Raw genomic sequence first — 25,031 nt, 5'->3', positions numbered from 1 at the left:
CATTTCCGGGGTCACGAGGCTCGCGCGGGCCACGTGCCCATACTAGAAGTGAGGCCCTGAGAGCAGGGAGGTAAAAAGGAAAAAAAATACGATCCCGATACTGTCAGTGGGAGGCCAACCGATTAAAGTTTTTTCCCCTTCCTCCCTTCCTTACCGTTCCATTTTTTTTTCCACATTCGGGAGCTTCCCTCTTCTCGACATTCAAGTCACGTATATCATTTTTTTATGTATCTACTTCACCTGCTCGAGCGGTAGCAAAAGGAGCGAGTCGGTTCCCTATCTATTGTTTTGACAAGACAAGCACCTGTGCAGGATCGGAATGGACTGTAAACGTCTATCGACTTCACCTGTCTTCGAAACTTTTAGTGACGATGATAATAGCCATTTTGGTTCTAATAATTCCATCCAATTAACCTGGTCTTAACTAGACGTTAAGAACTTTTGTATATAACTTCCTGTATTAACAAAGTGGGCGCAAAAGAAGAAGGAAAAAAAGTTAACTGCTTTTGTGAACGTTTCCCGAATCAACCGAGCGTTAAATAGAAGTATAATTCAATATGGAGTTTTTATTATATTTTTTTTATATTATCATACCACTTCTTTATTTCATATAAATTGAAACATGTAAATGAACAACATTCTATACAAAAAGATTTTTCTTTTAAAGCACTCACTCGACAATGAGTTGCGCCCGTGTACAATTTTTCTTTCTTTCTTTGATTAAAAAAACACGTCTGCAAGAAAACTCTATGAGACTAGTTTTGGGAAGACCAAGTTTGTTAATAGTATAATCTCCCATATTTTTTGTGTTTTTTTGATTCTCGAAACGTACTTGAGTACGATGTCCCTGAGCTCAAGCACCAGCCCCGACAGGGATACATACACTTTGGCAAAACTAGAGAGAAAAATAGAACACAGGAGCAAAATATGGATAGATAAACCTAAGAAAAAAAAATGGAAGATCCTGGGAGAAATCGATACTAAAATAAGGATTATAGAAGAAAATGAGTATATGAGAAAATTGTACAAGTGATCACACGAACAAAAATAAGATCCAAAAAAGGAAAAATATAAGCAAGGCAATGAATATAGCAAAAAGCATGACGAAAACAGAACACGATCACAGAGAAAACAATTCAATTAAAAAAACATATATATAAAAGAAGCGAGCGCTAACCAGTCTTAGGGCGAGAATAAATTTTTTGGATTTGTGTCCTTGTGCATTGGGTCTGTGCGGCTATTAACCAACCTCGTGTTATTTTGACTTTTGTTTTGGCAGTGTGTACTGGTTAATGCTGCTTTCAATAGAAGAAACGAAATAAGGGAGGATAAAAAACGATAAAGAAAAATAAAGTTTTAAATGCCTTCCAAGACTGATATGTTAGAGAGGGTGATCTCGTGGATCACTCTCCTAGGAACTCTTGATGTGATCACAACGCGCAAAGGACAGTTCCTTCGATGGGTAAACAACGGGACACACAATACAACAAACACTCCTACGTTTAGTAATTATCTTCCACTTTTTCCTTTTCATAAATTAAAAACATTAACAGAACTCCGCCAAGGGGGAAGGCGAGAAAAAGCACTTTAAAAAACACACAAATATAATTTTTTTCTTCCTAAAACCCCCGGCGAAATTCGAACCCCTGAGAATAGTTATTTGTAGTATTTTTTCATTATGTATATAGTTTTAACTCCGAAATGAATACATATATATTTTTTTGTTTTTTGAGTCGGTGATGCCTGTCGGTGGTGTTTACCACCTCACCCCCCATTTAAGAGGGGCGGAGGCCGCAGTATTTGATTTTAGTCTGTCGCATATTTGTTTTGTTCGCGACTTTGATTTCGACTGTGGGCGGACTGAGATGACTGTACTGTATGAAACCAGTGACACACTCGGACTGCGTGAGGGAGTCGTGACATCATTCGCCCGGTTTCCCTACAACCCCTCTGTTACTTCCCCCTCGCCCCGATGATTCGTTTCTTCTTTACTGCTATTGTTATTAGTACTGTCTCCGTTTTTGGCCTTTCCTCCACCTTTTTTCTTCTCTTCTCGTAAAGGACACTCCGCTATCAAGTGCTCCACGGACTTGCAATGATGACATCTTTTCGGTTGCGGACCCAGAGTACACTTGGCCGCTATGTGGTTGGCGAATTCTCCACAGTTATAGCACCTGGAAAGTAAGAAAAACAGCACGTAAATCTCGCATATCGCAAGTCTTTCTCCGGGAGAAATCGAACTCGCATTGGTTTTTTAATATTAAATGGTAATGACTTACTAAACTGAAAATTTATAAACATGAAAAATATTGGAAAAGTTGCTTACCTGATTTTCCTGAATCGTTTTTTGGACATAGGTCTGCGATGCGAACCGCGACAATCCTGGCCGCTAGGACCTGTGACAATTGTCGCTTCCAGTCCTTTATCTGAAACTTTACATTCGAACTCCACTTCCTCTTCATCGCCCAAGCTTCTGAAACCGGGCATCTGTATCACCGACTGCAAAACCACGAGAGAAAAATATATAAAATAAAAAAAACGCTTATAAAATATCGAGTTTCGCGTTGTAGAGCGGCCACCATCTTGACGTCCAAGATGGCTCCCGCCAACAGATCGATATTTGGTAATAAAACTGAAAAGGTGGGGCACGTGGGCGGAGTTAAGTAACGCCTACTTCTCTCGTTCCTTTTTTCTTTCAATTAAAATAAAACGCCCCCGTAACGAGACTAAAAGCCATTTCTAATGAACCTTATATCCGAAACGGTGCAAAAACTGGAAGAAAAACCCACACCAACAGATATTTTATATCAAAAATCAAAAAGTTTAAATCGATTTCTGGTAAACTGATTGACTGTAATAAGAGCAAAATTGCACTTTAATGACAGGTTTAAGTCACGCAGTCAGAAACTCTCCGTCGTTTAAAATGCAATTTAGAATGTCTAATAGGAGTCTTTTCGTAGGAATAAACGTGGCTTGATGACCGACTGCGTACAATCAATACGCTTCCCTCATTTTTTTTGTTTTAAACTATTCGAGGATCTTGTTACGGTTGAAACAAATGTTTTCGTTTTTAAAGAACGATTAAATTATCGGAGTGGCATTTTGATTGGAATATAATCTGCAGACCTAATTCTATCATCTGCTACAGGAAGGAGACCACCAATTAAGTTATTTTTTTAATTACGGGGCTGTTGTTATTCGGAACAAAACTATTTAGCTTATACAAACTTCTCGAATTATCCTCCCTTTACTTATGATAACAAGTTAAGATTATTCGAATTATCAAGGATCTTTCCCGCAATTGTTATTTTAGTCAAACGGTCCCACATCTTTGTTTGTCGAAAATGATTTGAAAAGTTGAAATCTTGAAATATTAATACTAAGAGCGCTCCTGTTAATAGGCAAGTAACAAAAAAATTCTTTAAAAAGAGGTTTGATCCAAATAAAGAGAAGATCGATTTCTTGTTAACAAAGGAAGCTGAAATTTCTGTAATTTTAGTCCGTTATTGTTATTCAGATTAAAGTCAAACAACGCTGAAAATTAACCTATTTACAATTAAATTTCGTTGAAAAATAGGTGAGTCTGTGTATAGAATTGGAAGAATAAGTTACTTCCATCTAAAGAAAACTTAATTTCTAAATATATATATATATATATAAATTATATTATAAGTTTGAAAGTTTGACGTTTAGTTTATAAACTAAACCAAATCGTGTGAGCCAGAAAATTTGGCCTATTATCTAATTTTTCAATTTTGGCATTGGTGTAAGTTCGTCTAAATGACAAAATGAATCTCCGACTTAGTCTAAATCGTGATGATTATTTTCTGATAAAATTTCTATCTTAAACGAGAATTTAATGATGATTTTGTTCCGAATAATCAGAAATTCATAAAATCGTTTCCGTTCTACTTATATTTCTTTATTGCCAATTTATAAGCTTGACAAATGAACTAATAGTTCTAGTACTGTTCAGTACGAAACTACGGACGATGTCTAATTTTAAGTGATAGTAACCATGAGTTAACCGAATAAGTCGATAACGAAATATCTAATGTAATGCATTAAAATAAATCGAACTGATCAGTATGAAACAACTTATCAGATCGCATCAAATCTTTATGACTTTTACAGTGTTAACTCTTATTTTGCTCAATTCTTAGTAGACTTGAATTATTAAAAAATAAACTAATTATAAATTGTCAAAGAAATCTGTTAAATTGATTGTTATTTGTATTCTACCAGTAATGCATCTAAGGCTACAAAAGGCAATAGAAAAAACTTTACTAACAATTAATTTTACACACTAAATAGTTTATTATAATAGACGATTTTCTTTCTAGATTATAATTTGAATTATAAAAACAAACTAGCTCTTTATATTAAAAAATACTGATTTATTCTTATTTCAGTTAAAACATTAATCTCATACATCACCATGTTGCTTTTATTGAGGACGTACTGTATATATGTACAGTACAAAAGCAACGTTTTCGAGGAATAATTCTGTACAACAAAATCTAATTTTCGATATGATTTTAAATTGGTTCCTTCGTTTTATTTTTCAGAGTATCAATATAAATGAACAAAATTGACATACAAAAAGCTTTATACTTCTTATAACAATAGTACAATTATTAAAAATGAATGGCCTGAAGAAATTTTAAAAATTGCGTCAATTAAATTCTTACTACTTGCGATTCACGACAGATGAGACATGATACAGCCAAAATAGGTTCGAAATGAGTCTCTTAAAACTATCGTTAAAAACCATCTCATTACATACACACAATATATTTTTATTGTCGATGCGAATAGAAACAAAGTTACTTTTACAACATTCCAAATCTATTCTGCATCGCCATTGTGACCATTCATAACCGGCAACCGACATAACAGAGAATGGAAATCGCATTCCTACAAATATTAACATCCGTGTAAACACATACTTCCTGACTAATGGTCACGATTTTCTTTTTATACATCGCATTCGAATATCCTACCCATAACTCAAGCAAAGTATGTGATCCTTTCTTCGACTTTACTCCCATTACATCATTCGAAACGACCAGATGCTGCTGAGTTCAATTCACTCTCTCGCTCTTCGTCTTTTAATCTAAGATAATGAATCCCAGCAAACTTTTTCTTTTTTCTAGATTTCATCACGGCCTTGATGGAAATCTAAGCGAATCTTTTATCATCACGACCAATAGGAAAAAATGAAAAAAACTTCAGGATATTAAAAATAGTCCACATCAATCAAAGATCTGGCAATGTCCAAAGCTAACATGAGCCACGGTCCAATATAACGGAGGAGGGAAAAAATGAGCAGCGAAACTAGTAATGTTTTAGCACACCCCACAACGGGACATCAACCCTTTCATTGATTCGGTGGCCCCTTCCGACCCCTTCGTCCTCGTTGCCTGGCGACGGGCTTCATAACAAAAGCGCCCCTCTGGACATAGGAACGCGCGGGGATAGGAGCTATCTTAAGGCCCGAAATCTCGACCACCTGAAGATGTCGACATTTAACGTCTTGATGTGACTAATGGATCGACTGCTTCCGCCAGGCATTCTCCTTAACCTCTACCCTCGAGAGGGTAAAGACACTAATTTGTTTAATCTAATAAAACACGAATCGGAACTTAATCTAGATAATGAATCCAAGTAATTTATTTTCGGAAACATTTTTTAAAAAATAACAATTTTCATTATTCATAACGAATAGAACAAATTTTTGATCAGCACTAATTCAAATGTCTTACTGTACTGTAATTGTATATTTGCAGTAATAAACTAAACATATGATAGATATTACTGTAAATTATCGGTTTGATGGAGATATTGCATATTTGAGAAAATTACCGAAAGAATAAAAAGGCAGTCATTGTAATTAAAGAAAAAACTGATTTGTATGATTAATCATAAGAGATACAAAGATTATCCTTATTATGCATTTACTTAGAAACAAATTAATAAAAATCATAGTAAACTTCGGTTCCTAATATGAATCATTTGAAGAGCATCGCGAAAGTTATAAAGGTATAAATGTGTGCTTTATTTTAGATAATTGATAGATAGCTAAAATTTACTTTAATTAGAAACAAAAAAAGTTTATGAAAAATTACTATAAAGTTTAAACTATCAATTTTTTAAAGAAATAATTTTAAGGCATTGATTCATATTAACAAATTCTATGTAATTATTTCTTATTTTTCTATAGACGATAACAATATTTTACAAAATTTATATCAGGTAAACATACAAAAACTTAGCATTAACGTGAAAAGACTAAGTTGAGTTTATTGAGAAAAAACTGCAAGATTTAAGCATAAATTAAATTTTAATAACGGAGCAAGACATGATGTAATATCTATTCTTTTTTCTCCATGTAAATGTAACAGCTTGCTAACAAAAACACGTTGAACATAACAGGACTAGTTGACTTGTCGGATGATAGTAAGAAACAGTAGAAAGGAAATTAGCAAATAATCTTAATTCAATTATTCAATTTCAATTCAATTATTTATTTTAAGGTGCAAACGCACATACCCTGGCCCCGCTTTATAGCATTACCAGGAAATAATCTTAATATCATTAGTTTTTACATTGAGTTTTATAAACTAACTTGTGAAGAGAAATCTTTTTAGCATACAAGTTTGTAAAAATACGTGTCACGCCATTGTCTAAACAAGGAAAGATCTTTATAAGAAAATTTAAATCTGTAAAACTAAAAAATTGCAAAAAAACTTTCTATTTAAAGAAAGCTAATAAGAGCTTATTTTGTAATAACAAAGAATTTCGGGTTAATTTGTTGCAGTAAAGTCTAGAATAGAAAAATCTCATTTTACAAAGCGAAAATAAAAGAATAGCGCCAGTCAAACAGTATGTTGTAAAGTAAAAAAAGCACTTTGTAGAATAATAGAAAATTTATAAGGAAGAGAAAACTTTAATTTCTTAGAATATATACTATTTTTAGAATGCAAACAGATAGAAAAAAGGCTTTCAGCGATCCAACCCGGTTATTTACACAATCTGAAGAATAAGCGAATTTCTCACTTCTCAGTCGACAATTATTACCGAGAAAAACGAATTTATAAAATTTACGACAGCCGACTAAACGAAAAACAGAAACTTGTTACCTTTTTCTATATTGATTTCAAACAATTCCCGTTATTAGTTCGAAACACCCTCTCTTTCTTACTCTTCTCTTTCAATTGCCTAAAAGCGGACGAGGTGTTATAAACATGACACAAACACGTTCGAGCTGTCCCAAAAATTATATTTTAAAGGCTCCACTTCCCCGTAAATACCGAATGATAACATCGAAGCAGAAGAAAATCTGGTGGAGTCAGAAACGACCAGGTGAAAGTCGAGAGATGACACAAATGTTGAGCTGTGACACCTGACTTAACTACCGTCCAAGTGATAGGTAATTAGGAGAGCTACCATCTATACCGACTCGACTAATATAAGGAAATTGGTTACTTACCTGATGAACGAAGATATCTGGTCCTCCGTCGTTCGGTGTGATGAAACCCCATCCTTTAGCGACATTAAACCATTTGCATCTTCCTGTCCTGCGCCCCGTCGACCCCCCTGTTGGAATACACAGAGAAAAAATATTAATTTTCCCATGCTACGTCTCATAAACACAGTATGGCTAAGTAGGTGTTTTTCTTCCCCCTCTTAGGAGCCCTGGAGGGATCCTAGCCCTCCGAGGGACTGACCCACTGCTGGTCAGGGGATGTATGCTGCTTGAGAACCCGAGTCCCCCGTTTTGGCCAATAAAGTGGAATTTACCATCCGGTGCTTTGTACAGAAAGAAAAATATATTTTTGATAACTTCAGGAGAGTCCGAATATTTTTTTTTAGTTTTTCATTTCTTAACTTCCTACGGGCTCCAAACTGTCCAAAATCACTATAACAATTTAGGAAGAAGGTAATTGTATGTTCAATCGATAGTTCGTTTGCTGTTACGCTTGATGTCAATCGTACAAAATCAATAATAGTTGAGATAGTTGAGAATTAAGAAAAATCACAGCTTAAATTTGAAAAATATTACACACTTTAACTTACTAAAATTAAATAAATGGATGAATATATACGGAATTAATAAAGATATTCGTACAAATTATCTTCAATAATCAAGTATTTGTCAAAATAAAATGTTTTTGTTATTTAAAATTAGCAAACTTAAAAATGGAAATTTTTCTTTTAAAATTCATCTAAAACCAAGATGAATTTTAAAAGAGAACGAACTAAGATAACAGCTATATATACTAGAAATTATATACATTTATATTTAGAGCCTAAAGCTTTGTGCACTTAATATATATTAATTTACTTATTTAATAAACTAAAGATCTTACTTTTAGAATTTCAGATGACAGTTAACTCTTAAAATTAAAGCTATAATCCATTATTATTGTGTGGAAGTTGTCACACAAAAAATGTTAAACATTAAGATCAACTGATACCAAAATTAATTTTGATATCAGTTGATATGTATCTTGTTTAAGAGACATTTTTTATATAAAAGCATGCATGTACTGTACATTTAGAGTAAAAAGAGGATAAAATTAATAAAAAATACAATGATTAGCAAGTTTTCTGGAAGTCGAAATTTAAAAACATTTACTCATTATGAATTAACATTCAGTGAAAAATATACACCAATTTAACCAAGATATGAAAGTCATTTTGATGAAGCTATAAGCATGAAACAGGATTTTGTTTTAAAACTTAAAAAAAGAATAGTTATATTATAGACTATACAATGATTTAACATTTAGTAAAGAATTAAGATTAAAAAAAAATCTCTTCTTAGATGACAATAAAAACTATTTTAAAGAACTTTCAACACTATATAAAATTGAGTCTTATTGTATCTTTAATATTAGTTTGGAAAAAATAAAGCTCTAAATTATTGAAGTTTTAATACAAAATTAAAACCTCTAACTTAAACCGCTAATAAATACTGATAGCTAGATATATGAATTACAATATTAAATTAGTAAAATTAAAATTAGATTATTAATCTATTTTATTTCTTAGTAAAGTTCATCAAGCTGAGTTAGAACAAGCACCACTACACAAGAAACTCATTTTTATGGATGAATTGTCAATATTTCATCAATTCCAAAATATAATATAGTTATATTTTTAACTTTATGAAACTATATAGGCAGTTAATCTACCTGTAGAAGTTGAAAATCAGATTTACCAAAAATCTGTAACAACTTAGAATATGTTTCTTACACCACTTTGGATAATTGCTCATGGGCAACTCTTCAAAATTTATAATGAACATAGATGCTCAGATCTATCATTTCTTGGAAAAGGGAATGAAAATTGATACAATCATTATTTTTAATTATACCTAAAGACTAATTAGAGGACCCAATTAAGGCATCTTATCTAAAATCTCACATATCAAAAGATATACTGACACAGGTCTACAAATTACAGCTTGGGGCTAAATTGGTGTGCCACTAAGCAATGATAGTATAAACCTGATGAAATCTTAAAAGGAAAACACAAAGTACAAAAACTTTTTGAGGAACTTGCAGGTAAAACGGACATTTTAAATGCATTTTTTCTCTTATCCATTGAAATAAACAGCTATTTATGGCCGTTGTTTTTGAAGAAAGTTAATCTAAAAGTTAAGAATCTGCAGAATTGATCTAATTTCGAAATTTGTTTATCGATAAATGCAATTTCTACGACGTATAATTACAAAATTTAGTTTTTTTTTAAAGATAAAAATTGCACGCTGGTGAACTTTAAAACATTTTGAATTTCGGTATACAGAATATTTTAGAACCGACAGCCGAATACACAAATGTTTATAGAAGTACGATTAATTCAATTATAATTATTTTTTGAAGAAAATCGCTTTTAGAAATCGCAAAATAAGTAACGCCTGTCGGGTTAGGCTTAACGACAATGGTTTTAAAATGCCGGTAGGAGAATTTGAACAGTGATTTTCTAATTTCAAGCTAAATTTACTGGTTGAGGAGATAGAAACGGAGATGTTAATCTGTTAAGTAAGACCTTAAACGAATCCAAAGAAGTTTTGAAGGCGAAAGATGATCAGAGGAGCTAAGCCTAACCGTCAGAAGAGGAAAACTGATGGTGTGCTTTTCGGCTATGACGTTTCACGATTTAGAATTAATTTTATCATTTTTCCCTACCAGTTCGACGTCGCGAAGATCCTCTACTAACAGCTTGGGACGTTATGCTGGTATAAAACGGTACCGATCACGGCACAACTTCTCCAAAAGCGAACTACAATGGCGTGCGATGGTCAACGCAGCTGTTGCCAGAACCAATACTACCAAAGAGGGGAGGGGGAGTCACGTGACGGGTCAGCACTAGTTCAACTTTTTCCGTCTTTGTCCGACATAAGAGATTTCCCCAACCTTACCACCTGCTTCCTTCTTACTTAAAAATAACAACAACAACAACATACAGCGATTCGTACAGGATAAAACCGAATACGTTGTCTATTAGTTCTAGAAAAATTAAATGTTAATTAAAAAAGAGACTACGATCCACCTGTAGACATCCTCCCTGAACCTCCAGCGTGACACTTTCGTTTCGTAGAAACTCCCTCAAGGATAACTGCTAACGGGATGCTTTACTTTTACTTAAAAGCGTGCGCTACAGTCACGTGAGGAGATTCTCAGCGGCGGTACGTCCCAACCACCAATAGGAAGCTTGAACCACCTGTCAATTTTCGATTACGTAGGAAGAGCGGACGATTTAAAAGTTCTAATGATAATGAGGAGAATTAAGCACGGGAAAATTTGGATCATTTACGAGGAATTTTTATTATTATTATCGTAATTAACAAAGGAAATTTTGCTATGAAAGCAAATAAAGAGAAATACCAGGGATATTTATTTTCTAGTTTAAATTATCAGAAGTGTAAAGAAAATTTGCGATATTCGCTTCTTACATTCTAAGGCATCGGCTAATAATTTACATATTTTAGAAAAGTAATTGAGTGCCGATTATTTCGATTATCAGACCATAATTATGGATCTCTCGTGGAAAGATCTCGGAATCAATTTTCTTTGTGAATTACTAACATTACAAAGAAAATATTCAAAAATTAAAATATAAAAAACGAAATACCAAACTAAAGAATAAACTGAATGTTTAAAATTAATCATCAATATATTTGATATATCACTTTAAAATATATTTAAAAGTAAATTATAGTATTGTGGTGATCTGAACAATCTTGGATATCTGAAAATTTTAATTAAATTTAATAAAAGTATTCAGATATTCCAGAATCTATAAATTATGTAGTTTTTATATAAAATAGTTATGATAATGTTTAAAAATTAAATTTATGAAAAACCAGCTAATTCAAAAACAATTAGATAACTGAAGAATTAGATTCTATTTTCTATGATAAGCAAATAGGCAAGAATGTATGTTCCTGTAGGTACTGATAAATAAATCGCATAGTTTATAATTGATAATGAAATGTTTAAGTTTTGATACTAACCTGTTTTATTTAACTTGGATAACATATATTAACCTAAAGCTTTTGATATTATTTCAATTTTATATATATACTGTATTTTTATTGAAATTGTTAGTTTATCATCTGTCAACTTTACGTCGTATCTAATAAGAAAATCATCTTGTTAATATATAGCGAAACATTCTCTGTACTTTATTGACAAAGTCAATGTCTTAGAATAAAAGTTCAATTTTTATTAATAAATTTTAAATGTTTCAGAACATCGTAGACATATAATAAAATTTAATCCAGTTTTTTTATAATAATAAAATTAGTTGTATAAGATGTTTTGTCCCCAATAAAGTTATATTTTTCTAATAATATTGTCGCCTATTGTCTTGTTACAGATTATTATAATTTTTAAATTTCTTGATGTAACTGAGTAATTTCATTTTTTATAAGCTATATTAAGTAAAAATTGTAGGTAATCAAGAACATTTCTCTAGATTTAAAATGCTTAACCTATAGAGAAATATAAAGGTAAAAAGTAAAATATTATAGGTTAGTTTAAAAAATTCTGCTGGCTTTGTTTAACTTCTCTATGATTGATTTAATAATAATAATGTCTAACACGAATTTCTTAACAATAACACAATCTTCACTTACTTAAATTAAAAAAATTTATTTATATCGATTCTCAGTAATTTTCTAAAATACCCGTATCGGCAATAAGAAATATAACAATAATTATATATCAAATTAATTTTGTTAATAAGGAAAAAATATCTGCGACTCTTCACGTTATACAAATACATATACGAACAAAAGAGGAAGAAAAAGCTTTGAAAGAACTCGTAACCAATTAATAATAAGAATTCGAGATCTCTTTTAAAACATCGACCCCCTTGTCCCCACCTGCCTCGGATATCATCCTCCCCTATCACTAAGTCCCTGGCCAGTAATACGTGTTTGGCATATTGAGTAGAGAAATGACAATGTCTGCGACTCTCGACAATGAAGTTGGTTTGTCACTCACCAAATTCAAGAACGAAGCTCCAATCCTAATTTCTTACTGCTTTTCACTAGTTGTTTTACCTCCTCCATCTTCGGTTCTTTTATCGATTTTTCCATGTCGCTTAATTCGACTTAGATGAAAGATCTAGATGGGGGCTGTTGATAATTTAAATCTCATAGTTGTAGGTTACGTTTAGACTTGAGTGAACATACGGCAAAAAATATAGTAGCTTCAGAATTGCATTACATTTTTAAAAGAACAAACAAAATTTTAAATCTTATATAAGTCATGAACTCTTGGTAATTACAAAAAAGTCACCTTAATTTTACAAAACATTTAAAATTTATCTGTACCAATAAATCAAAACTATGATATTTTTATCCATAAATATTTATAAAACAAAATAATCTTATTTATCTTGAAAACAAAGCTATCATCGCACTTATTTAAACCATACAGTTGCAATAGCCAATTTTACTGATAAATATATCATTTAACGTATGATTTATTTACATGTAACTATATTTAAATAGATCCATGTAAGAACCTATGTCTGTAATTCTGTACGCTCTATGTTGTTTAATTTTAAAGTTTTATTTAACAGTATTTTGGACTAGCATTCTTAGAATAGACAAAAGCCTAAATTTCTACCCATTAAAAAAATACTGACAAACGTTTTATAGTTTTCTTTAAAATTCCACGATAAAATCGGAAAATGGAAAAATGACTATAATTAATAAATCTAATTATTATTTCTTCTGTTTTTAGTCTTCCATATTCTAAATAGGGCCTATCTTTTAACTTAGTAACTAAGTTTTTTATACTTTACAATTTATTAAACCAGCCTGTAATGAGAAGTTATAAGATAAGCATAAAAAAATTATCGATTTATCAAAATATCCAAATTATAAGTGCAAGAAACTGACATGCCACTCAGTCTAGCTCAATATAACCCATCTTAACTGCAGATATCGGTTTAGGAGCCAATAATAACAATCTAGATACCCTTGGCTATCGGCATAAGATACTCACTGCCCTACCTAAACTAAGTTAATTAATAGATCTAGTTAAATCTAACGTCTTTTAAGGATATGACCCATTCTCATCCATTCTAATTATTAAAAGGGAAAATTCTTGTCTAGTTTTATTTTATACACTCTATCTTTAAGTCTTCCCAATTATTATAGAATAATTATGGAGCTGTGCGAAGTAAAAGGCGGCCTTAGGGAGACCAAGTGTTTCCGTTGGGCTCTTAGGAGGTCCTAACTTAGCTCATTCTATGAATGTATACTGTCCATTTCAAGATGAATGAGGGTCTTAAGAATGGGTCTACAGTTGCTAAAAACACACAAATTCTTATATAATTTATAAATTGGTTGAAAACTCCTAATCGCAGAAGAGATAATTTAAAAAAAAAAAAATGAAAATTGTTTAATTTTTCGAAATTTCGAAGTGTTTAATTTGTAAAATTATGCATCCAGGATTGACCTATTTATTATATCACTACAACCGGACGTGATTTAATTATTTACTTTTAATAGCTTATATACTTATTTAAGCAAGAAAAAAAAATCATAATAGAAATGTCCCATGCCAATTAACTACTCGGTAAATATCGGATAATGAGTAGAAAAAAACTGATCAAACGTGACAACCTACTGGAATAGACAGATGCTGTTTTTATGTACTGCGAGTAGTGTGCGATAAGAAAGTAGGAAAAATGGTGTTAATACATTCAATCGTTCAGATAAAGATCTAACGACTGCGTGGACAGGTGTAAGCTTTCTTTAAAGAGGCCCACGCCAAAAATTAGGTTGTTTTGGGTCCTTTTTTGACAGATACTAATTAAAAAACGTCGTCAATTTATATTGATTAATAAGCGCCTTATCGAATATTACATCAGATAACTTTATGCAGAAAAGTGATACACAGATGAGATGCCGAATATCTCCGAATTTCAGCGGATATTCCATGAACTAGGACAGGACATGAGGGGTCAAGGTTCAAGGGTTTTTCTTCCCCACGGTCAAGTTGTTTGTTCCTGGTCTAAGGTTGTTTGTGTCGTTCTATAACAATGGAACCCAAGTTCTATTCCCACGGAAAGATGTTTTTTTCTATAGATTATCTCTTCTGCTAGAAAAAAATTTTACCTTCCAAAAAGACGAAATAATTTCTCATCCCGGATGAAAGTTTTAAAAGATAATCTAAAATTTTAAAAAGGAAGGACTAACGTGTTTATTCTTATGTGAAATATTATTGAGATTCACTAAAAATTTTACACTGTAAATAACGGTCTTATTCGTAATTAATTATTATTGATCCAATCACGCATAACTGAGCGAGGCCGTTGACATGACAACCGTCAATCATTGTGCAAGTGTTAATTGGGGGCGGAGAATATAGAAGGCTGAATATATAAAAGTAGTCAACAGGTTTTGATAAAATTCATTTTTATAATTTAATAACTTTTTATATAAAATAAAGATGATTAAAATACTTATAATATTGAATTAGGAGAAAACTGAACATTTTGTTTTATTTTAATACTGGAAATCACCCTTTAAACAAAGACAAGGATTTAAAAACAACAGACGCCATCTTAGATTTACAAATGATTCTTATTTTAAATTTTAAAAACTATTAAACAATTTTAAAAATTTTATAAAAATAGGGAAAAAATGTTAATTAAATGTTTAATTATTGATAATTTATAAGTTTGAGAAAATATTTTCGAACTGTAATTTCTTATTTCTCTTTTTTTGTTCTCAAATGCCTGCGATAAAACTTAAATATATCCACAAAGAAAATTAGATTGTAAAACCGTTTTTTTATATAAAAAATGTGTAAAAAACAAGTTGAACCCGAGATTCATTCTGTAATAGTTCGTTAAGTCAACCATGGAGGGCGCTAGTGCACAGTAAAAGTAGAGCTTTTGGCGGGACCAGAGGGTAACCAACAAGTACTATAACCCCTACATGCAAATTAATTTTAGTATTCAAAAAAATTGTTGTATCACTAAATAAATTTCAAATAATAAAACACAATGCTTTTCTTTTTAGGTCTCTGCGTAAGTAAAAACGTGCTTAAGGGTCAAAGGTAATAGAGTACGAAACGGGTATTTGTATAAATAAATGACTTAATTACAATTTTAAAAAGTTTATAAAAACTCACCATTTGTCTCAGCCATGTCGGGAACTCCGATGTTTTCTCCTCGTTCCCCGTCCACACTGACCTTTCAAAATGTCCACACAAACAGAAAAAACCACGACTCAGTGGATGCCCGAGCAGCAACTGACTCCCAGACACAGATGAATGCCAAGACAGAAGCACGCGGACAGGAATTGCTAAGCGCCGCTCATTGGCTACTTTCTGAACGTGAGATAAGGGTCGATTGGCCTTCAGTAGGAGTGCCATCCAGCTGCTATTGGTCAAAGCATTAAGCTCCTCTCTCCTATTGGTCGGTCGGCATATATTTCACTGTTAAGTGAAGCATGAGGTTGAAATCTTTCACAACTCGGTCAGTAAAGTCGCGTTATCTCGACTAAAAATCTCAATCATTTTTCTAAATGTCTATCTTAGACAGAAAAAAAAGAGTTGACCAATATCTGATAATGATCGTTGAAGTCAACAGGGTCAAAAAAATGATCACTCGAGGTGATGACAGTCATTAAGGCAACCATTAAGTTGATCCAAATCTTGGACATTTTCTATATAACTCCACCTAAAGTCGACTGGTGTACAGAAAGACAGAAAGAGAAAGTTTTACTTTCCATCCTTTCTCTAATTTTCTAAAAACGGAAACACGCGAACACACCTCGGGCTATAAGGTCAGGGTCCAGTTTGACCTTCAGCAACACATGTTGAACCGAATGACTATCTTTTCAGTTGTAGCCGGTTCCTATTTAGGAAATGCTTTTCTTAGAATCCATCTTTCCAATGTTTCCTGTGGGAAATACTTTTCAAGAATAGACAAAAGCTCTTAAAACTTTTAGGTTTTTACATTAAAAACACTATTCACGCGGAATAATGAGTTAATTATTTCTTATTAAGTATACTAATTGGTTAACGATGCATTGGAATAGTTCTAATAGTTCTTGGAAGTTTTAATTATTAGCTATTAGCATTATTGAACTTTTAAATAGGTCACTATTTAATTAGTAAAGTTAAAAATAAAAAACAATTGTTAATATATTTAAAGTGTAATATATTAACTCGTGTTTAGAATTTTTTTAAAAATTCGTTTTCTCGTCCACCATTTCGTTTTAGATTTTTTGAATGGTTACGTTTAGGAAAATAAGATTCAGGAATAGTCCTAATTATGAAGTAATGCAAGTGATGCTTTAAAAGAGAATAGACGATTAGTGCATCGGATAATGTGCTGTTTCTTTGTCATGACCTCCTTCAGTCAGAGAGCCAATCCGAAAGCTTCCATAGCAGGCTGTGCTGCATCCGCAGACTCACCCTTCTAACCTATCGCCCCAAATGCGTACAAGCATTGACCATACAAACCCTACCATCTCTACAATCAAGGAGATGCTAACGTATTCGAATGGCGATATATAGTAAGTAGGATTTTTTCTCTAAATCGCGATATTTGTCTATAAACCATGGGAACAATTGGTAGACTGCTACAATCTATAATTATGTAGTGGAGACTATATTTGATGGATGAGCTATGCGATTGATACCGTAGATCCTCGTTAAAACGGGTCTTTCTACTTATATTTCAGTGTTTGGCTCGCACTTAAACAGGTGGGTCCTAGTGAACTGCTCTGTAATTGCAGTCTTACCGCTACAGTCGGTTGGGTAAATCGCAGGATGTGAATAAGTCCCCGATAGAACGTAAACAAAACTTTGTAACTCGAGTTTCCTGTAAAAATACTTTTCCAACATCATTTACGAGTGATTCTGAATTATTATTTTATTGTAAGAAAATATTCGATGTTTCACCGCTTCAAATAACGGGACAATGACGTCATAGGTGTTGCCGTGAGTCATCCTGCAGGAGTAAACAGCACGGATGGTGTCATATCGTCGGCTAATCTGGATTGATTAACTGTCCAAATTGAAAGAAGCTGTAGTGGTTTCATATATATAAACCGAATTCAAAAAATTTAAGTCATTATTTATTGAAATAAGAATCCATATGTGACTTGTTAAGCCTAGAGACATTTATTTTTAACTATTATTTGGCCTATTAATTAATAATTTATAGGTATTGTAATTGCTTAAATTAAATCTATTAGAATTTTTAATTATTTTATAACTTTTCATTTTAATTCAATTTATGTAATCTAAAAGTATTTTCATTTAATTTTGTAAAATATTTATTAAATTGAGACAAGTTTATTCTAGTTCGTTGCAAGTTTTTAATTTATTATAAAGAAAAAAGAGTCTTTCCTTAACGAAATTTTTTTAAAAAAAGATCTATCTTTTACATTATAATACAAACATCTCTTTTATAATTCTTTTAATTAGCAATTCGATCTTTTTCTCGGTTTCTTTATTTCATTAAAATAAGAAAAACGTTTTATCTCTTACAAAATTTACTTTCAATATAAATGTCTAAACTACAGTATTTTTATGTCAAATGTAGATATTTTATCGGTTTTATATTATTTGAAAGAATTTTTTTCCATTCAAAAGCAAATAAAACTTTTATTCAATAATTTGAAAGTTTAATCTTTTTTATCACATAAATTCTTTTTTACCTTCCATTCTTTAAAAAAAAACTATCTCACTCAATCAACTTGTAAAAAAACAAACGTTTTTCTACTTAATTCATACTTTTTATATAAAAGTAAAAAATTATTTTCCTTTATTTTCGAGAAATAAGTCTTTTCCTTCAAAAACTGGGGATTTGAACAAGATTTGCTGTTCTATTTTTCTTTAAAAAGTATATTTTTATTTGTTTCCTAGTTTTTCTAAATTAAATTACACTAATTTTTAAACATTTGCTTATTTTTCTATGTAAAAGATAGTTTAAAACATTTAGCAATAAAGAAAACCTCTAAGCCCTCGAGTACTTTTAGGCCCCCCATCCACAGTTTAAGCAGCTAAGTATCCTTGAATTGTAGCTCTATATCCTTGGGCTACTTAAATAATGACTCAAATTTAGCCCTCAGAATGGGGATGTCAGAAGCCTAAGGGTAGAACAGCTTTATTTGGGGAGCGTTAAATTTAATCTTTTATAATTGATATGACACTTTTTAGATAAGGTTTCTTCATGCTGCATAAAAGTAAACAGAATCAGCAGGTAGCACTTCTTGAGTTTACCGTACTAAAAATTTTAAGGATTAATTCGTGTAAGTGGCGGTTTAAACTTCAAGTTCTCGTGTATTGTAAAGGTTATATTTTCCGACGAAATGACAAACTGTTTTCCACTCGAGGAGAAATTAAGGTGAAAAGAATAACCTCAAAAAAGTCCTGCGCATTGTTAAAGTCAATGTGATTTATAGGTTGTGATCACTCACTCCCGACCTGAACAGAATAGAGCAGATCAAAAGAGACCTGTTGTTAACTTAACATTTATTGTATATGGTCCAACCTGTATATTATGCAGTCAAAGATACAACGGATAAGTAACAAAAACGTGATTTTTTTGTTGGTCTAACACGCAATAATCTCATCACAAATCAATGATCAATACAGATGATGTCCTCTAACGTAAAGAATCTAAGGAACAGAAACTTATCAGTTCCAAATTTTTAAAAGTAGCGTATTTAAATATTGTGCATATGATTGATAGACATTCCTCAGAAGACTTGAAGAAGATAGAGCGCGTAAAGAAGAAAAGTTTTCACAGCCCATTAGTACTTTCCACGGATCTAAAAGCACATTTCCTCATATGGTCATTATGGAATTCATGCTTCTAACAGGAATGTCGCCATTAAGGAAACATTTTTATTGCCTCGGTCATTACTTCTATTGCAACATATTTCTAGAATTCTTTTTAATGTGGCCGAGGGGAGGATATTATTATTATTATTCTTTCTACGCGTTCTCGAGATATTTTTATCCTTTTACGATCACGTATAAAATAAATAATTCACACACGTCCCGGCCTACATAAGCTGTCAAAAGTGCTGTATTCCGCCTGATTATATTTATATAAACTCTCATAGTCATTATTCATTCGTCCGTTATGGGTCTACGCGTGGACCATCACCTGTAGGGGGCGTGATAGGCTGCGCTGACGTGCGGGATGCACATTTGTAAACAAGCTGTGTTGTCGTTGCTAACATCAACCGTTACTGCACACCTGACGTTGTTGTTCTCTCGAACAATAGAAGATACGCGTCCTGTATGTGGCTGAAGTGAAAACAGATGTTGTTACCATCTAAGACAGAACTTACGTTATTATACAAATTAAGGATATCCTAAAGTAATTACTTTTCCATTAAATATAGTACAGGATGTTTTGTATCAGTACGGAACTTTAACTAAATGCTTCAAGATGTAAGAGAATGAATCGATAATTAATTAGTTTATGAGTTAAAGATGAAAACTTCGGCTATTTTCGATTTGTTAATTGATTGATTATGACTTATAATGATAAAAATATAAAGAATTTCAAGTGCTTTATTGAAAAACGCTGTAGATAGCACCAAAAACAAATTATTTATTTCAGAAATAATTAGCTTTACTGATATAAATGTTTGTGCTATTAAATAATATAAACAGAAATATATTCTTTGATTTTATTCGATTCTTTGATTAATTCACAATTTGACAGAAAGAGTTAAAGTTATATAATGGATCACTTTCTAAAAACAGTAAACAAATCTTTCCGCGATTAAAATTTGTTTTTCAACGACTAAGGAATGTATTTTCAATATTTACATGTTTAAGCATAGAAACATTCTTTAATTATAAAATAGTATATATACCTCACAGAACATAATACTTCATATTCTAAATAATATAAATCAGTATCAATGTTAACTTTAAAATTAAATTAATTATCTTCGGAAGATTTGGAATGTTGAACGATTTTATTATTTGAACTTTTACATAACATAAACTTAGGAATCTGTACCATAATATAAACAATTAAAGCATATAGGTTAATTGACCATACACTGTACAGTACAGTATTTTACATTCTAACCTTTTTGCGGTAAAGGGTCTAAAACCACAAATAAAAAAAAGTACTTTACGTTGCCTGAAAACTAAATTTAGGCTACTATTGGTAAGATAATGTACTGTACAGTACAGTACCTAAATTACTAAGCATATAAATTTTTAAACAACGGAGATTTAAGAAACATTCTTTACTCATGCATTGATATGATAAAAAGAGATAAAGGTTTATAATTGTTTAAGATAAGAATTCCAATTCTAGTTTAAACAAGTTATCTATAGATAGTATACATTTGAACCAAAACAGTTACTTAGTAGATATGATTTTACTCATCCGCTTACTCATCAGATTTTTGGTATTTTTGGAAAATACTTTAAATAAAATAGGTATTTACACATTCCTACATTATTCGCAAAAAATTTGATGATTAACGGTTTAGTTCCGTAAATATTGATAGGCCTATTTTCATTTAGCATTCTTTACTATTAAAAATGATAAAAATATTTTAATGTTATTTTATTAAAAGTCGATAACCTTTTAATAATCAATTTTATTAGATTATACGTTTTTATAATTTTCTACTTCAAGTCTGGACAGACTTCATTAATACCTTAAATATTATAGAATTAAACTCTATACATCTCTTTATTAATGTATAAAATTTTTAATTTAAGTAGATGTAATGTGAATATCTGATATTACAATTTAAAGAATTAAGTTAAATTATGAATCATGAATTCCTACAACAGTATTAGAAAAACATCACAGAAAAAATGATGTCTGATGAGTTTTATTAAATCTTAATTGAATTTCTTTGGCCAATCTAATAGTATTTCTTACTATGTTTTCTATGAAAGATTTAACTAAATCAAACTTAATTTATATTTAAAAAAATGTATTTAATAAGGCTTAAATTTAATTTTAATGTCTTTTTTATGTTTAATATATATATTTAGTAAAATCTTTCTTTGATATGCTTAAATTTTTAATGCTGACTAAGCGCACATTAATAAGCTGCAAATTCACATAGGAAGTTAAACATTCAGTAAACAAACGTCTGTTTAACGGTGGCAAATCGAAAAATCTCTGTTGATTACTTTATAATTTAACGGTATTAGTTTGCTAATTTGTATAATATTTAATGTTTCATAAAAAGTCTGTTAAGTAAAGCAAGCAAAATTAATATTATGCACTCTCCAAATGCCTTACCGAAATCTTAATGATAACAGAACGGCGATGAAGTATTTTTACGGTTAAAACTGTCATATCGGTCGATTATAAAGAAAACATACATTTAATAAAATTTTTATACGTTTTTTACCGTTACTTTTTACAGTATTTTATACTGCTAAACCGCTATTGGTTAGCCCTATTGAGTAGGCAAAGCGAGTTTAGAGGCAAAGGAGGAGCTAAACATTGGTCAGTAGGCCACTGACCGACACTTTTACTGTCGGCAGTTAGCTTAACAGTGACGAACCCTTGGGCTGAATAGTTATTTTATCTATCTTTTCGTGGTCTTTTTGCTAACCAGTGGCTGGTTTCTTTAAAAATTTCGTTACGGTTAACGTTTCAGTTTGTAATTTTGCGTTTTACATTGTAACTAGTAAATATTTAAATTAGTTAATATTTTAGACACAAAATACTATTTTAGCTTTGTATTATATTGTGTTTACTAGTTATTACAATTGTTAAACAAAGAATTCCACAAGAAGATTTTTGTATAATGACTATAATCAATTCGAACTTGACGGAGTACATTCCAAACTTTAAGTATCTCAAAAATAATTTCTAATGAATCTTGTTAAATCTTAATCATATTATTCTGTTCTTTGCTTTTCATATTGTGATATTAAAATTCATAGCTTTGTAATTACTCTAAAATTAAGTTTGATAGAAACCTCTATATAACAGATCAAGGTCGGTTGAAATTTTGGAAACTTCCCTATCAAACTTTTAAAGCTAAGTCATGAGATATAAAAAAAACGAAAAAACACTAAACTTCGTAAGGTTTTTGTCCTTAGCCAGAGAAGAATCGATAAAGAAGGAATTGATTTTCTGTGTAGTCGCCATTGATTCTACAGCTAGGAGTCTACTAACATTTCGGTTAGTGCAAAGTGGGAATCGGGATGATTTTCTACAATGCCGTGAAGTCATTTATGTCAGAGCTATTGAAAAACAAGTTTTTACCACTCGGACGCATCTATATATAACTCTGAACTGGGGTACAACTTTCTCCGCTTGGTTAAAAGAGACAAACAACTGGAGTGTAAATAGAATGAAGTGACGGACAATGAGCGGATTCGGGGACCTTGTTAAAGAGCGCCTAGTCACGGATGTGCATCTGGTCACACACGACCTTAACTTCGGTTCAAAGGTCGGCCACAGCACGCGCCGGTTACTACAATAGTACAGGCAGTGAAAGGGGTCGCAACAATGCGTGCCAACTGCGCCCCTCTGTGATTATGGTAGAGTATGATGCTGTACGAGTGTGGGATTAGACGAATTGGTAATATTTCTTTCGATAATCCGAACGTCTACTTTACAGTCACTGTGGCTGGAGATAACGGTCGAAACCGGTGGGAATCGAAACAGGAAATCTGGACCCCGAACGTCCCTTGATTCTGAAGGTAGTAAATGCAATGCGTGGCGTTCTTACTAATGGTACCAATTTACACAATAGTCTCTCAAGACACGTTTCCCTGTCTTGTTTTCAGGCGTGGTTTTGACTTTTAACAAGATGTTACAAGCCTTAAAGGTCCGTTTGCCCTTCTAACTGCATTTTTATCTGTACGCAAGAATAAATTGCTTTTGTCTTTTCGCTGTTGTCAAAATAAGTTAGATATAAGTATATACCGCCTCGTCCTAATCGAAAAAATAAACTGGATGAAAGAAATATATGACATTTTCTTCGTTAAACACTAGTGCCGTGACAATCACGGCAATCCTAACGGATAATTGGAAAGTCGTAAAAGTGAAAAACCTATCAAAGGTTTGCTTTTACGGCTTTTCAACACGATCAATTACAGTTTGGATTCCTCCAAAGACAACCACACGAATAAACATTCAAATACTTTTTGTCTTTAAACTAACTTTACGTTAGAAATAATATAAAATCCAGAGCATCAATTTTTCTTGAATCACTTCAATTTAAAATCCTAATATTAATCAAATAACTGAAACTATATTTAATCAAAATTTCTAAAGAGAGTTTTACTGGTAACAGTTAAGACTTGATTTAAAACTTTATGTTGCTTACTTATTAATATAAAGTGCCACCTAACTCCGAATGATGCTTTATTACGAGTACAGTACAAACATTTATTTGCAATTATTTTAATTTCGTTTTCAAATATTAATTTTACTGTAAATCTTGAGATAAATTAAATTATTAAAATTTATTCTCTATTATCATTATTTAAAATACTTATATTTAATCTCTTCTTTGGGAAATAAAACTATAAACTTTAGAACAATTTCAATTAGCGATGATTAATTTCGAATTAATCTTCATTCTCATTTCGTTTTCACGTTTTCAAAAGTAATCATGCCTCATATCAACTCAAATATAGATTTATTTCCAAAGAATGAAGATATTCCGAGACTAAATGCTTCAAATGCAGATTTACACAGGGGTTAGAGAGTTTAAAAGCAAATCTTTCGATTCCTGTAAAAATCAATCAACAATGCCCAGCACCGAAGGGGGTTTAGTGACAGGCCAAGGACGGTTGCAGATGGATGGGGTGGTATGAAGGGTTGAACGACAACGTTGTCAACAACAGTCCCCCCTCTGTACTAAGAGATTGGACGGGAAATATACGAAAAGGGGCGTCGAATACATCTACCAATCAGACGTACGGCTCCGGTAGTTGCACGTGCCAATCGATATAGTTGTGTCCGTTTGGTCCAGCTGGCCACTCTAAATTGGCTTCGAGTCTGATTCATCACGGCCGGCCTCTTCTTCCCCCTCCTTACCCCCACGCCCGCTCGAAATCGGTATGGAATCCCCGCGGCAATGCAACAAAATTGGACATAGAATGGCCGCTCGGATATCACATATTGTTTTTTCTTTACCGCATCCTGCAAGAAACGTAAAACCGTTCCAAAGGATCTAGTTCGGATTAACGCGGAGACGAAAGATGAATTCAAACAAGAGCTTCTTTCTCCTGATTGGCTGGCGTTTTGATGAAGCTCAGATCCAATTTCGTCCATCTATGACTTTTGTCCTTAGTTCTCTTGCTTTTTTTCCTTCTTTTTTTATTCTCTTCTTGCCTTTTTTTCTTTCTTCGTAACAGATGGATGAGTGCAGTTCTAGAGATTGCTTTCGTTCCTTTCTCTAAGATTTCGGGCATATTGTCTTCGACGCCGAGAGATTATGAGATCATTTTTCTTCGTTTTCCCAAATTGATTTTTCTCCTCCTTTATTTTTCTACTTCTATTTCAAGAACGAAGTT

General features: G+C 32.0%; 1 protein-coding gene across 2 annotated transcripts; it reads right to left on the bottom strand.

The window, feature by feature from the left end:
* Nucleotides 1-1,436: 1,436 nt before the first annotated feature.
* Nucleotides 1,437-15,802, bottom strand: LOC136970772 (protein lin-28 homolog). Of its 2 annotated transcripts, none has more exons than XM_067265228.1 (4): nucleotides 15,669-15,802; nucleotides 7,493-7,599; nucleotides 2,327-2,499; nucleotides 1,437-2,174 (listed from the first exon to the last, which is right to left on the bottom strand). In XM_067265228.1, exons 1-4 carry the CDS (start codon nucleotides 15,682-15,684, stop codon nucleotides 1,940-1,942), a joined length of 531 nt encoding a protein of 176 aa, XP_067121329.1. In that variant the 5' UTR covers nucleotides 15,685-15,802; the 3' UTR covers nucleotides 1,437-1,939. The 2 variants fall into 2 exon arrangements, with proteins under 2 accessions (XP_067121329.1, XP_067121337.1); XM_067265236.1 differs by lacking the exon at nucleotides 15,669-15,802 and adding an exon at nucleotides 10,561-10,825.
* Nucleotides 15,803-25,031: the final 9,229 nt, after the last annotated feature.

This window comes from Centruroides vittatus, unplaced genomic scaffold (assembly GCF_030686945.1).
Source record: "Centruroides vittatus isolate TY-2023 unplaced genomic scaffold, ASM3068694v2 contig_1050, whole genome shotgun sequence".
In the NCBI taxonomy this organism is placed as follows: domain Eukaryota; kingdom Metazoa; phylum Arthropoda; class Arachnida; order Scorpiones; family Buthidae; genus Centruroides; species Centruroides vittatus.
The sequence above is the reverse complement of the archived record's forward strand: the minus strand, read 5'-3'. Positions and strand labels throughout refer to the sequence as shown.

Bases quoted from the DNA above. Each gene is read 5' to 3' on its own strand.
- LOC136970772 (XM_067265228.1), bottom strand. The intron at 2,500-7,492 runs GTAAGTAACCAA...GTGGTTTTGCAG, and splicing joins CAGATATCTTCGTTCATCAG to TCGGTGATACAGATGCCCGG. The intron at 2,175-2,326 runs GTAAGCAACTTT...CTTACTTTCCAG, and splicing joins AAACGATTCAGGAAAATCAG to GTGCTATAACTGTGGAGAAT.